The sequence below is a fragment of the Carcharhinus amblyrhynchos genome, chromosome 7 (assembly GCF_965287045.1).
Source record: "Carcharhinus amblyrhynchos chromosome 7, sCarAmb.v2.hapA, whole genome shotgun sequence".
Classification (NCBI taxonomy): Eukaryota; Metazoa; Chordata; class Chondrichthyes; order Carcharhiniformes; family Carcharhinidae; genus Carcharhinus; species Carcharhinus amblyrhynchos.
In genome coordinates, this window is record NC_137330.1 from 13,149,363 (window position 1) to 13,164,901 (window position 15,539).

Consider the following 15,539-nt stretch of genomic DNA (forward strand, 5'->3'; position numbering starts at 1 on the left):
ATACACTCGATTCCCTCCTCCAGATCATCTATATAAATGGTAAATAGCTGAGGCCCCAGCACCGACCCCTGGGGCACTCCACTAGTCACCATCCGCCAATCTGAATAGCACCCATTGACCCCCACTCTCTGCCTCCTATTTGACAATCAATCCTCTATCCACGCTAACACCCTACCCCCAACTCCATGCCCCCTTACCTTCTGCAATAACCTGTGAGGTACCTTGTCAAATGCCTTCTGAAAATCAAGAAAGACCACATCCACCGGCTCTCCTCTATCCACCGCCCTAGACACATCCTCATAGAACTCCAATAAATTCGTCAGACACGACTTCCCCTTAACGAAACCGTGCTGCGTCTGCTCTATCAAGCAATTCCCCTCAAGATGCCTCGCTATTTCCTGCTTGATGATGGATTCTAACATTTTACCTACAACAGACTTTAAACTAACCGGCCTATAATTCCCTGCCTTTTGCCTGCCACCCTTCTTAAACAACGGCGTAACATTAGCCGTTTTCCAATCTTCCGGCACTTCCCCGGAATCCAGCGACGTTTGGAAAATAACCACTAAGGCATCCACTATCACCTCCGCCATTTCTTTCAGAACCCTTGGATGCATTCCATCCGGTCCTGGGGACTTATCCACAATCAGTCCCTCCAGTCTGTCGAGCACCACCTCTCTAGTAACAGTAATGTCCTTGAGACCCTCCTGTCCTACCACCTTTTCATCTCTAACATCCGGCAAATTATTCATGTCCTCCTCCGTGAAGACCGAAACAAAAAAGTTATTCAAGACCTCCGCCATATCCCCATCCCCTACCACTAAGTCCCCCTTCTCATCCTCTAAGGGTCCAACGTTCACCCTAGCCAGCCTCTTCCTTTTTATATATTTATAAAAACTCTTGCTATCCTTTTTTATATTAAGCGCTAGCCCAGCTTCATAGTTTATCCTACCCTCCTTTATCAACTTCTTTGTCAATCTTTGTTGACTTTTAAACCTCTCCCAATCCTCTTCTCGCCCACTACTCTTAGCTACTCTAAACGCCTCCGCTTTTAATTTAACACTTTCCTTCACCTCCTTCGTTATCCACGGCTTATTACCTCTCCTCCTACGGTCCTTTTTAACCATCGGAATAAATTTCTGCTAAGCACCAAGAAAGATCTCCTTAAAGATCCTCCACTGCTCCTCAGCAGACCTACCTTCCAACGCGCTCCCCCAGTCAACATTCGCCAATTCTTCTCTCATCCTTCCGTACTCCCTTCTGTTCAAACAAAGGACGCGTGTCCGGGAACCCACTTTCTCCTCCTCCATCTGCACCAGAAACTCCACCATACAATGAACACTCTCCCCAAGAGGATCCTTCACCACAAGGTCCCTAATTCTACCCGCCTCGTTACATAACACCAGATCCAAGATAGCTCGCTCCCTCGTCGGCTCCAACACACACTGTTCAAGGAAACTATCCCGGCAGCATTCCAAAAACAACTCCTCGAGCCCACCGCGTCCAACATGGGTCGACCAATCAATACGTAGATTGAAATCCCCCATAATTTTCGCCGTTCCATTCCTGCACGCCGCACTTATTTGCGCGTTAACAGCCCGCCCCACCTCCAGATCATTATTTGGGGGCCTATAGACGACACCCACCAGCGTCTTCCTCCCTTTGCTGTTCCTAATCTCCCCACAACGATTCCACTTTCTGCTCTTTGGTTCCTATATCATCCCTTGCTACCACCCTGATGCTATCCTTAATCAGCAGAGCTACGCCCCCCCCTTTTTCCTCCTGCCTATCCTTCCTAAACACTTGATACCCCTGGACATTCAGCTCCCAGTCCCTGTCACCTTGTAGCCACGTCTCTGAAATGGCCACCAGATCATATCCATTTGTGCTGATCTGCGCCACCAGCTCATCCACTTTATGCCGAATGCTTCGTGCATTTAGATACAGTGCCTTCATCCCAGCCTTCACCTGGACCCTATTTGCCAGAATGCCACCAACCATACTCACGCCCCCTACTCCCTTTATTATTGGGACATCCTCGGCCTCTTCCCTTACCTGTACCCTCTCCTTAACTTTAGACCCCGTAATGTCACCTACCCTCGCGCACCCCCCCCCCCCCCCCCCCCAATTAGTTTAAAGGCCTACCTACAGTCCGATTTACACGATTCGCCAGGACTCTGGTCCCAGCACGGTTCAGACCAACCTCATCCCACCCGAACAGGTCCCACCTATCCCAATACTGATGCCAATGCTCCATAAATTCAAACCCATTCCTCCCACACCAATCCCTGAGCCACCCATTCACTTCCTTAATCTTATCAACCTTACGCCCGTCTGCACTCGGTTCAGGCAGTAGTCCAGAGATAACCACTTTGTTGGTTCTACTTTTTAATTCCATTCCCAGCTTTTCATACTCCCTTCCCCAGATCCTCAGTTTGCATTTTGCCTACATCGTTGGCACCCACATGTACTACAACGACCGGATTCTCACCCTCCCACTCCAGGTTCCTCTGCAGCCCAGATGCGACATCCCGGACCCGAGCACCAGGCAGACAACACACCCTTCTGTGCACATTGTCATTGTGACAAAGGACAGTGTCAATACCCTTAACCCCACTGTCCCCAATTACGACTACGTTCCTTATCACCTTCTCTTTGCCTATATCCTGTGTCTGCATCACTGTACTGTGTACAGTTTGCTCACCAACCTCACCTCCCTCGTTCTCGTCCACACTGGAAGCAAGAACCTCAAACCTGTTATGCAGATTGAGGCGCTGAGGCATCTGGTCCCCACCCTCCTTCTTCCGGTCCCCACCCTCCTTCCTCCTCTCAGCAGCCCCCTCTCGTTCCTGACCCTTAGAGTTAGCCAGTCTAGGGGGGGTGGATGCCACTTGCATCCCATTGACAATGGCACCCTCTCTCCCCCTGATGAGCCTCAGTGTCTGAAGCTCAGAGGCCAGCTCATCTATCTTGAGCTGGAGCTCCTCCAGCAACTTGCACTTACTGCAGACATGGTCACTGGAAAGGACCCTGGGGTCCACCAGCTCCCACATCATACAGAAACAGCACATCACATGCCCCTCCATTATTCACTGTAGTAGTATTGAAAATTTCCACACAAACTTACCTGGCCCTTTTTTCTCCCCAGCCCTTTGATCCAAAGCCCTAATAGCTCACTCTGCTTCCCTCTCACTCCGCTGCCCGCTGTCTACACCAGGCCTCCTTTTAAACCTGGCGCTGTTTTAAAGCCTGCTCACCCACAAATCCCTGCTATCCATTCCCTTAGAATTCTTAAAGCGGTAAATACAAAAAGCCCGCAAAAATGCTTTTAAATGATTTAAACAGTTCCACAAGGTAAGTTCTTACTACGAAAGTGCTTTAAACTTATTTAAACAGGAAAGAAGAGAGTGCGTAGAGAAAGATCAACTTAACGTGAGACAGGTCCATTCAAAAGTCTGATGGCAGCAGGGAAGAAGCTGTTCTTGAGCCGGTTCGTACCCGTCCTCAGACTTTTGTATGTTTTTCTCGATGGAAGAAGGTAGAAGAGAGTATGTCCAGGGTGTGTGGGGTCCTGGATTATGCTGGCTGCTTTTCCGAAGCAGCAGGAAGTGTAGATAGTGTGAATGGATGGGAGGCTGGTTTGAATGATGGACTGGGCTTCATTCACGACCTGTTATAGTTTCTTGCAATTTTGAACAGAGCAGGAGCCATACCAAGCTGTGATACAACCGGAAAAAATGCTTTCTATGGTACATCTGTAGAAGCTGGTGAGAGTGTAGCAGACATGCCAAATTTCCTTAGCCTCCTGAGAAAGTAGAGGCATTAGTGGGCTTTCTGAACTATAGTGTCAGCATGGAGGAACCAGGACAGGTTGTTGGTGATCTGGACACCTAAAAACCTGAAGCTCTCAATTATTTCTATTGTGTCCATTGATGTAGACAGGAGCCTGTCCTTCACTATGCTTCCTGAAGTCAAAGACCATCTCTTTCATTTTGTTGACATTGAAGGAGGGATTATTGTCATTGCACCAGTTCTCCAGATTCTCTCCTGTGCTCCATTTCAACATTGTTTGAGATCTGACTCACTATGGCGGTGTCATCAACAGACTTGAAAATCGAGTTGGAGGGGAATTTAGCCACACAGTCATAGGTACATAAGGAGTATGTTAAGAGGCTGAGGACACAGCCTTGTGGAGTACCAGTGTTGAGGATTATCGTGGAGGAGATATTGCTGCCTATCCTTACTGATTGGATTAGGAAGTCTGGGATCCAGTTGCAGAGGGAGGAGCTGAGCTCCAGGCCACAAAGTTTGGAGATGAGTTTCGTAGGAATAACGGTGTTGAAGGCTGAGCTGTAGTCAAAAAATAGGAGTCTTTGTTATCTAGGTGTTCTAAGGTTGAGTGTAGGACCATGGAGGTGGCATCTCCTGTGGACCTGTTGAGGTGATAGGCAAACAATAATGGATTCAGGAAATCTGCGAGATCGAATTGATTCATGCCATGACTAACCTTTTGAAGCACTTCATGATGATGGATGTCAGAGCCACCAGACGATGGTCATTAAGGCATGCTGCCTGGCTTTTTTTTGGTACTGGAATGATGGTCATCTTCTTGAAGCAGGTAGGGACCTCAGATTGGTGTAAAGACAGGTTAAAGATGTTTGCGAATACCCTCGCCAGCTGATCCACAAAGGCTCTGAGTGCTCGCCCGGGTATCCCCTCTAGGCTTGTCACTTTCTGTGGCTTGACTTTTGAGAAGGCTGCTCTGACGTTTGCAATGATGCTACAGATTCGGCCGAGGCTTCTGGGGTGGAGGGCGTGCTCTCGCTGACACCTTGCTCAAAATGGGCATAGAATGCATTGAGCTCATCGGGGAGGTGTGCATTGGTGCTGGCGATTTTACCTGCCTTCACTTTGTAGCCTGTTATGTCTTGCAGACCTTGCCATAGTCCGTAGGGGTCCTTGTGGCTAGCCTGGGATTCTAGCTTGGTCTGGTGTTGTTTTTTGGCCGATCTCCTTAGATCGTATCTGGCTTTCTTGTATAGGTCAGGGTTGCCTGACTTGAACGTCTCAGACCTGGACTTCAGCAAGCAGTGGATATCCCTGTTCATCCATGGTTTCTGGTTGGGGAACACATGGATTTGCTTCTTCGGCACACAGTCTTCTACACACTTATAATGAAGTCAGTTACTGTGGTGGCATACGTGTTCAGGCTTTTTAAATACTGACCAGTGCTGGTAGTTTCAAAATCTTTCGTTATAGTCTGACCATCAATTTGTAGTTTGAATTAGTATGTTCTTAAGAGTTTAGGCAAAAATTGGTGGGAGTTATTTTAATAAACACTAACCTAGAATTATTGGAAACCAGCCAGATTAGTTAAGTAGACAACCTTCATTGTGAGACAATTGAAGAATAAGTAATTCATTAATAAATATTTTCAAAAGGTTGGAAATGTAATTTGGAACACAAAAATTTATAACCTCATCTCACTGCATCATCATCAACTTTAAATGAATTCTGCTACTGCTTCAGTGAGTGGAACCTGCCTAAACTGAACTTCCTCTATGAAGGAACCCTCACTGCACTTTGATTTTTGTTGCAAAAACCCTTCTTTTCTATCTTCTCATTGTGTGCTTGCATTTGGATGAAGTGGCGACCATCCCCTTGGGTTTGAATATATGACTAAATTAGAGTTGCTTAAAAAGTGACCTCACAAAACACAAGATTTCAGAAAACACATGGCACAGTGGTTAGCACTGCTCATAGCACCAGGCACCTCGATACGATTCCTGGCTTGGGTTACTATGCGAAATTTGCATGTTCTCCCCGTGTCTGCATGGGTTTTCTCCGGGTGCTCTGGTTTCCTCCCATACTACAAAGGACGTGCTGGTTTAGTGCATTGGCCAAGCTAAATTCTCCCTCAGTGTACCCGAACAGGTGCCAGAGTGTGGCGACTGGGGGATTTTCAGTGGTTTAACTGCAGTGTTACTTGTGCCTACTTGTGGCACTAATACATAAACTTTCATGTTCAGCTCTTTATGTAATCTTAAGATCAAGATTTTGAAACAGCAAAAAATTGTGTCTCTTTTTTCAAATCTGCTGTAAAAAATGGTTGGAAGATTCTGGCTTAGATGTACCCAGATTACCATCCCATTGCCATGTCACTCTGACATATCTTGTTCCAGTTTGCATTGTGGAATTGTTCCTGCTTTGTAACAAAGTTCAAAGAAATGAATGAACTCCAGGGTGGAGCAGAGACAAATATTAAGATGACATTTGGGAAGAAAAAGAGGATTCAGAACTACCCAAGCAAATGGAAGATCTACATAGGAATAATTATCACTGCATGCAAATTGGCTGCTGTGCTTCTCTACAATGGTGACTACACTTATACGAACATGTCAATTAGAAGCTGGAATGGGCCACTTGGCCCTAGGAGTCTGTTCCTCCATTCATTAAGACCGTGGCTGATGTGACTGCAACCTCCTGTCTATCCCCAGTAACATTTCAGCTCCTTTATCAAGAATCTATCTACCTCCGCCTCCAATACATTCAAAGACTTCGCTTCCACTGTCTTTTAAGGAACTTCCTAACACTCCATCCTCAAACATAAAATTTCTTCTCGGGCAACCCCTTATTTTTATAGAGTTCTGGATTCTCTCACAGGAGGAAACATCCTCTCCACATCCATCCTGTCAAGATCCCTCAGGAACACGGAAGAGTTTGGATCAAGTTGCCTGTTACTCTTCTAAATTCCAGCGGATACCAGCCTTGCCTCTCCAATCTTTCCCTGTAAGTCAACCTGCTCATTCCAGATATTAGTCCAGTAATCCCTTTCTGAACTGCTTCTAATGAATTTATGTATTTCCTTAAACAAAATGACCAACACTATACACAGTACCCCAGGTGTGGTCTCACCAGCGCTCTGTACAAATTAAGCATAACCTCCCTCATTTTGTAATCAATTTCTCATAATAAATTTTAATATTCTATTAACTTGCCTAATTGCTTGATGTACCTGTGCCCTTTTGATTCATGCACTAGGACACCCAAATCACTCAGAGTTCTGCAGTCTCTCACCATTCAGATATGCTTCTCTTTAATCCATCCTGGTAAGACAATTTCATATTTTCCCACATTATACCTCATCTGCCAGTTCTGTGTCCACTCAATCAACCTCTCTCTTCATAACCCTTTTGTGTCCTCTTCAGAATTTACTTTCCTACCTATCTTTGTGCCATCAGCAAACTTAGCAACCGTACCTTCAGTCCTTTCATCCAAGTCACTTAAAAAGTTGAGGCCCCGGCAATGATTCCTGTGGCAACCACTGGTCAAATCCCGCGAACCAGAATTCAAAGGTCTTTGATTGTTGTAGAGCACTTTGGAATATTCTGAGATTGTGACAGGCTCTATAAAAATGCATTTTTTTGAAGGAAAAACTTGCAGAGCTAGTTAAAATCTTCCAACAATTACATGAAATTTCTCAAGGTCAATTAGCAATAGACAGGCCATGTATTAGCGAGTTCTGCATTCTCAGCAATGACTACAGAGATTTCTCCTGAATCCCTTACAGGATTTAATGACTACTGTATCCTATATTCATAATCCTTAGTTTTTGTCTCTCCCACAAGTCAAAATTCCTCTACATTTACCCGACTTTCCTAATTTTAAAGATTTTACTTGGCTACCTCCCAACCTTTTGTCGAAAATGGAATCACAGCTGAGCATGCGTTTATCAGACCTGCAATGGTCCCAATCAGGGTGGCACAGCGTTAGCACTACTGCCTCACAGCACCAAGGACCTGGGTTCAATTCCCAGCTTGGGTCATTGTGCAAACTCCACACAGACATTCTCCCCTTGTCTGCATGGGTTTCCTCCGAGTGCTCTGGCTTCCTCCCACAGTCCAAAAGATGTGCTCGTTAGGTGCACTGATCACGCTAAATTCTCCCTCAATGTACCCAAACAGGCACCGGAGTTTGGTGACTCAGGGAATTTCACAGTAACTTCATTGCAGTGTTAATGTAAGTCTACTTGTGACACTAATAAATACATTTTTAAATCGTTGATACCAACATTCAAAGTCAGGATCACATCCTATTCAATTACACACACTTCATCCCACAAAACCCACCTGGCAACTTTAGAGGGCCACTAAGTGTACCAATTTAGATTCAATGCTAAGTGCACTACAATTTATTAAAAATATAGTAAAATATGGAGAAAAATCAATCATGAAATTGGCATGCTACATGGCAGAGTTTATACAATCCAAAGATGTGCAGGTTAGGTGGGCTGGTTATGGGAGCTTACCCCTTAGTGTCCCAAGTTGTGTAGGTTAGGGAGATTAGCGGGGTAAATAAGTGGGGTTACAGGGATAGATCTGGGTAAAACATTCTGTCTGAGAGTCGGTGCAGAGCCAAATGTCCTGCTTCTGCACTGTAGGGATTCTATGTCACTGATCTCACCCTTACGTAAACTTTTCTAAGATTTGATCAAGACTCACATTCTAGATTCCTCATTACACTTAAAGCCATAGTAACTGGATCAAATGTGAATTTAAAAACACTAGATCAAAACTGTACACCTTTCACAAAAAATATAAGACAGTTCGAGAAGTCCCATCCATTGCCTCTGTCTACAGTTCCCGCTGTCTTGGAAAAGCAGCCAGCATAATAAAGGACCCCATGCACGCCGGACATTCTCTCTTCCACTTTCTTCCGTTGGAAAAAAGATACAGAAATCTGAGGTCACGTACCAAATGACTCAAGAACAGCTTCTTCCCTACTGTTGTCAAGACTTTTGAATGGACTTGCCTTGCATTAAGTTGATTTTTCTCTACACCCCATGACTGTAACACTACATTTGCACTCTCTTGTTTCCTTCTCTATGAACAGTATGCTTTGTCTGTATAGCGCATAAGAAACAATACTTTTCACTGTATGTTAATACGTGTGACAATAAATCAAATCAAAAAGGCGTTGAATGAGTTCCTGTACTATTCACTGCCTCAAATGCTGCTGTTAATCATTCAAGTATTGAAACTAAATGTAAAATTTATCACCAAAATGGGAGAGCAGCAAAAACAAAGGGTGCAGTATAATATTGCAGAAGGGTTTATATTGGATTATGGAATTGGGAAAATGGGAAATAAAATTTGATACTGAAACAGATCAGATCCCACTGTCTACTTTACATCGTGATGTGGATATGCCAGTGTTGGACTGGAGTAAACACAGTAAGAAGTCTCACAACACCAGGTTAAAGTTCAACAGGTTTATTTGGTAGCAAAAGCCACTAGTTTTCGGAGTGCTGCTCCTTACCTGATGCTGACTTATGTGACAAAGCAGCAGCGCTCCGAAAGCTTGTGGCTTTTGCTACCAAATAAGCCTGTGGGACTTTAACCGGTGAGACTTCTTACTGTATTTTATATCAGACATCATCAAAGAGGTTTCAGATCAGACCTTCTCTTTATAAATCTGAAATTATTAAAATACAGGATCTCCCGTTAGCCATTCACCAAGAAACATTTGTTTTGAGATCAGGGTACTCAGCCTCTGACTGAAATTGTAGCGTTTCCCTCTGAGGCTAATCACACCATGTTAATTGGGGCCACAAAAATAAATCAAGCACAGATTCCCATTGGCTACAAGTTATTGTGGAAATGCACTGTTGGAGACGGCAGGATCTAACTATAATAGTCAACAATCATTGCTCAGAGTCCAGTGCAAAATGTTCAACTCACATAAGAAATAAGGACAATATGGCTCCTCCAGGCTGCTCTGCCATTTCATACAATCACTGCTGACCTCCTGCTTCCACTGCTACCCTGCCCATTCCCTATATCCACAGAACAGTTCACAGAACTACAGGAAAGGGCGAACCATTGGCGTTTGCAGCACAGACAAAAACCATTGCTGGAATCATAAGAAGCTGAGCTCATTACCTTGCTTTCTTCCCACAGGCCTGTACCTGCCTTAGCTTCTACTGTTGTGGTCACTTTGCATTCAAAAGCCTGCAATGAGAACAGATTGAAGGGGTTAAATGGTCTACCCCTGTCCCTGTGTCGGCAGCAATCTATTTCACACTGTAAGGACTCAATCAACAAAATAAACTGTCTTAACATTTCTCCACACCCGTAAGATTTTAAATAGATGATCTCTCATCATTGAATTCCCAACCAGGAGAAAAAGGCCTTAAATGTAACCAGCTAATGGTAGCTGCTAACTAGTTACATGGTCAAAATACATTTAAATTGGCACTGTGCACTGTTGTCCTGACATTAATGCAATGCTAGATTGTCAAAGAAATGAAAGAAAAAAGAAACAGATACACTGACTTGTACAGTATAGTATACAACATTTTTATTATTTAACTGTTACTGGTACAATGATGTGCTGCAGGTGTTTGAAAACAAGGCTACAAACAGATGACACATGCACCATTTAGCAAAATGTAGTCTGATTGCGTTTCAACATAAAATAAACTCATAACTTCGTTAAATGCATATGTGACAGCAAAGTGCGTCGTTTCCTTGTCTTTTTGTTAAAGTCAGATATGCACCAGTAACCCATAAACCATGCTATATGCCCACTGTTAAATCAGGCCACCTAAAATAAATAAATTAAATTGGAAATATTTCCTCTATTTAAGAGCTTAGAAATTAGAGTAAAATGCCCAATTATCTCAAACATTTTTAGTTTAAAAAAAAGTCAATACAATATTTTCCTGTGTCTATTATAGTATTGTAAATCCCAGTACAACACTAATGCACCACAGCCTGTGATATCACATGCACTGCTTCCAGCTTCCCATTCAGAGACACCATATAAAATGGCCCCTCCCTGTAGCACACTTTTCATATAGTTTTCAAAAAGAACTATAACAAGAGATAACGACATTTTAGTGAATGTCATATACAAATACATTGACATACAAGAATCTTGGCAGTCGGACCAATTGACTGTTCATTAAACTGCAGGATTTTGAAAATAATGGCTCTTCACTACTCAGAATGTAAAAGTATTGACTTAAACGTCGTGTGTATGCTGGGCTCATTGTGTAGGAATTTATACCATGGTGCAATAAAAATTATTGCAATTCAAGGTAATCAGACTGGCATGACAATCAAGTTTTAAACTACATATAGAGTACGAGAAGGTTTGAAAATAGTTACTTCTGTTCCAAAAGTTCCATAGCAAAAAATCTTTCCACTTCAGCAGTAGAAAAAGTAGCAATGTTCCACAGGCATGGTTAAAAGTTCTAAGAGGATGTTTTCTGTATAAAAATGTATTGCAGACATTTGTGAATTCGTTTAAAATTTGACAGTGACACAAGGTACGTAAGACAGTATTTGGTCTTCTCAGAAAGATTGCATGAAATGAAAAACAAATCTGTAATTTTCCTATAGGTTGAGCAATGTTAAAAATGTATAAATATATAGCAGCGTCTTAAAGGGTTTCCAGTTGCCAACGTCCACACTAAAAATGTTACAATACAACAGGCTCCCAATCAGATTGCGAAAATGTATTCTTTGGAAGTCATGAATTAAATTAATGTTTCATTTCTAATTTACTAGTTGAATATTAACTTTATAAATTTAGAAAGTAAAATTATATCAGTGCACCCTGATCATTTTGACTATTAACTGATACTTAAAAAGGCAAAATAAAATTTCTGAAAATTACAGAAAACTGAACTGAAAGAAATAGATACATAAGACAGATAAAAATATAAAATTGGTATTGCACAGCACAAACCAACAGGCATTTACATATCCAGACCTTTTAACATCTCTGAAGACTCAATATAGGATTGTTTCCAATACAAAATGTATAAACAGTCTTCTTTTCAGGCAGAGACAATGTTCAAGGATCAAATGTGTTTCTTTGAGTATAGAGGTAAGAGTTTATGGCACTCATTCTCACTGAAAGTATTTAAGGCCCGCAACCAGGAAAAACTTCTCCAAAAAGATTTCAGAATCGAGAACTGCAATATGAGCTGCTCGTCCTATTAACGAATTAGCTGTGTTGGGCAATGCATGGATCACATCGTATCGAACCAAATTACATTCCTTATTTTCGAGCACTGGCGTTAGAAGATTTTGGATCATTTCAGCATACACTGGTCCTGTAAAATAGATCAGATATGTGAATTTCCTTGCTCCGTAAATAATTAAAAATAGAACCACTTTAAACATAGTCTGAATGGGGAATTTGTGGCAAGTCTCTTGTGTATTTGGGTGGTGTGCCAAATTACATTTCTATATATGTATGGCATATGCCAAAGGATGAGAACGTTTAATAAGTAGCATCAAAGAACGCAGAGACTAGGAACCCTCATCATGAGTTAAACTGTCATTGGCAAAATCTTTTAAGCAATAACTGCTACGGGCTCTTCAATCTTACCTGATTGTTTATCCTTTAAAGCTGTTTTGCATATCTCAATTCGAGCAGAATGATAGGGGACATAACGATCTTGTAGTGAACCGACTAACACCACATTTTTGAAGTAATGGAGACCTTGAATGAAAGTTAAGATGTCAATAGAACAATTGCTTCCATATTACTTGCGCAGTTTTATTTATCTAAAAACGGCATCAGCAAAGGACATTCAAAACTACTAGCATTTTTAGGGCAAACTGCCTTTTCAGCTAGCTTGCTGAAAAATTTGAAATAAGTACACATTTCATTGCCTACGACAGTAAGGCATTCCAGCACCAATCCCAGTCTGAAATATTCTTATTAACATAATACTTGAGATGAAGTGGCTGAGTGAAAGAACTGAACTCGCAAGGCTTGCTTAAAAATTCATTTGACATACATCTTCGTTGGTTTGACAATAGTCTGTAAGATAGGAAAGGCCTCAACTGTTGGTCCAAATCAAGCCCAATTAAGTCAGAAGTCACATGGAAATACTAGTCACATTATGGCAGCAAAGTAAAAGCACATACACAATCGGATCACCACCAATTTCCTACTGCAGTTGATATTTATATTGACTTCTAGTGGAAGCAAAGACACCTTGTGTGAACCTCCCCTCGCCCCCACCCTGCCTTCAGTCCAAAATAAAGACGAACACACAGTGGTTCGGGCAGGCAAGAAAGCAGTTTATCATCTGGAAATGATGAGCTAAATATCTAACAGTAAATAAAGGAGCATACTGAGTATCCATAAATGCAGCCACATGGACATCAAGGATAGTTCAATATAGTATCAGATCCGCATATAGAGTATTTATTAAAGAACAAAAAGAAGGATAACATTCCATTCTTCAGCAGAAAGAATAATGACACACAGCAATATAGATAAACTGGAACTTCATGTTATCCACCCTCCTCAAAAGCTGAGAACAGAGGTAGGAGAGATTTGATTGGGTGTGTAGGAACGGTGGAGGGTATCTTTCCTGCCTGGAGGCTAACTTAGGTCCTTATGCACTGATGTAGCTACTTAAGGGTCACATCTTGAATACAACTGAAAGCAGCTGGCTGGGGACTCACCATGTGTGTGCATGCCTGGTGGAGAGGGGCGTGGGTGCACGTCTGGTGGAGAGGGGCGTGAGTGCACGCGTGGTGGAGAGGGGTGGGGGTGCATGCCTGGTGGAGAGGGGCGTGGGTGCATGCCTGGTGGAGAGGGGCGGGGGTGCGTGCATGTATAGGGGTATGTGTATGCTTCCTTATATTCAATCACTCTGTGCTGTATCCGAATGACATTAGGATTAGCTAAGGGACAACCCATGGGAAGCCAACCACTGACCTTTCAATGGGCTCCCTTATCTTGCCCTCACGAGCACATCTCTCTCTATGACACCTCCGCATCCTGCTCACACATTGTCCACCCTAGTGAAGGCACCAATGTGGTACCAGCTGTGGCCAGCATTCCTGGCAGTGCTGCTAACTGGCCAGCATTTCCCCTCTCCACTGGGGTCAAGTCAGGTTCGATGCTGCCCATGAATTTTGATTATCCTAAAATTCTGTCTGGTCTCCCAGAAATGATTGATTTGGCATTCCTACCAGTTTTCCAGCAAAACATTAAATTCAACCCAAATCAAGAGTAAATAAAATCCAGAAATGGCACATCAACAGCTCAGTTACTCACCTGAGTTTCAAAAAATCTCACACATCAACATTTTTTATATTTTTACAACTAACAAAGAAGCTGGATCTTATTTATTCTATAATTGAGTTATTTATTACCCAGTGAATAAACCTTCTATTCTGCTGTTCAGTTCACACATGTGTGACTAAGAAATAATCATTTTCCTGTTTCTCCAATGAGGACAGTTGTGACAGATGGTTTAAATATTATTCCCAAACACCAAGCAACTGGTAGAGTGCAAAGAAAAATCCTTTGATTCTCGCAAAATGCTTGCATTACATCAAAAAGCAAGTTAGGATACAACAGCAACCAACTTTGTGCTATGTTTAACAGTTCTGTACCACCTACCTGCTTTTTTACTGAGTTTGTACAGGAAGGTTTGCCGAGGATCAGAGTGATCTCGACATGTTAGCTGTAGTAGGGAGCCAGATTTCTTCCACTTCTGCATAAACCAGAGTCCTGTCCATGAAAGTAGTGCAACAAAGTATGAAAGTCAATAAGGGAATTACAGTAAGAGAAGTGAAAGATATGTACAAACTCAACTTCAGTTCAAAGGTTTTGTTCTTAAAGTATGCTTTAGAGAAATAGATAACTTTGAACCTACGATTCCCAAAGTTCTCCACCACTATTTCTGTGTTGTTATTGAATATGCTGTGGACTGATTGATAGAGATTGATTGATACAGCCAATAGTTCCTTTATTGTTGCAACATGTAACTACTGGATGGTAGAAGGTAGACTAGGTGGACCATGACCATTTCTATTGCAGGCAAATGGGTTAGTTTAGATGGGCTTTTTGGTCAGCATGGACCAGTTTGGGCCAAAGGGCCTGTCTCTGTGCCACAGATTCTATGACTCTATGATCTCTTAGCAATTGTTATGTCCTCAATATACACTAAAATATTGGGCAATTATCCATTTCATTCATAAATTAGACAACTTTTCAGTTTTTCTCCATAGATATGATACCCTCCTCTTTCCATGATTAGTAGACATATTCTCATGACGTGGAACTGATTCCTTATTTCTCCAAGGTGAAGTGCTCTACTACTAGAACTGATGAAGTTTACTCACTCAAGTTCAAAGGCACAGATGTTAATCCAGTCACACTTGTCAAGCTGAATATTTAAAATAACAAGGTTTGCCAAATAGCTTTAGTTTTGTAAACTTTAATGGGCAAAGTCGATTAGCCCTAGTCATTTTCCAAAAATTATGCAAATGAAAAGCTGCAATTTTCTTCACACCAATGCACAAAGCTGATTTCTATTTTTTTTTCTAAAACGACTCCAATGGCTACTTTGTTTTTTCTCCCCTGTTCTATATCTCTCATATAATGCTTCTGTATTCTGGAGCATTTAGAAGAATGACAGATAAAACATACAAAATCTTACGGGGCTCAACAGGGTAGATTCATGAAGGATGTTTCCCCTGGCTGGGGTGGGGCAGGGG

At 42.3% G+C, this 15,539-nt stretch overlaps 1 protein-coding gene across 5 annotated transcripts in view; it reads right to left on the reverse strand.

Annotated features, from left to right (window-relative positions):
- Positions 1-10,344: 10,344 nt before the first annotated feature.
- Positions 10,345-15,539, reverse strand: part of fam135a (family with sequence similarity 135 member A) — a 193,127-nt gene continuing 187,932 nt past the window's right edge. For all 5 annotated transcript variants that reach the window (XM_080191972.1, XM_080191973.1, XM_080191971.1 and 2 more), the window contains 3 exons: positions 14,440-14,550; positions 12,403-12,516; positions 10,345-12,124 (listed from right to left, as the gene is read on the reverse strand). In XM_080191972.1, coding sequence (XP_080048098.1) covers positions 11,919-12,124; positions 12,403-12,516; positions 14,440-14,550 — 431 coding nt within the window. In that variant the 3' untranslated portion in view covers positions 10,345-11,918. The remainder of the gene's footprint in view (positions 12,125-12,402; positions 12,517-14,439; positions 14,551-15,539) is intronic.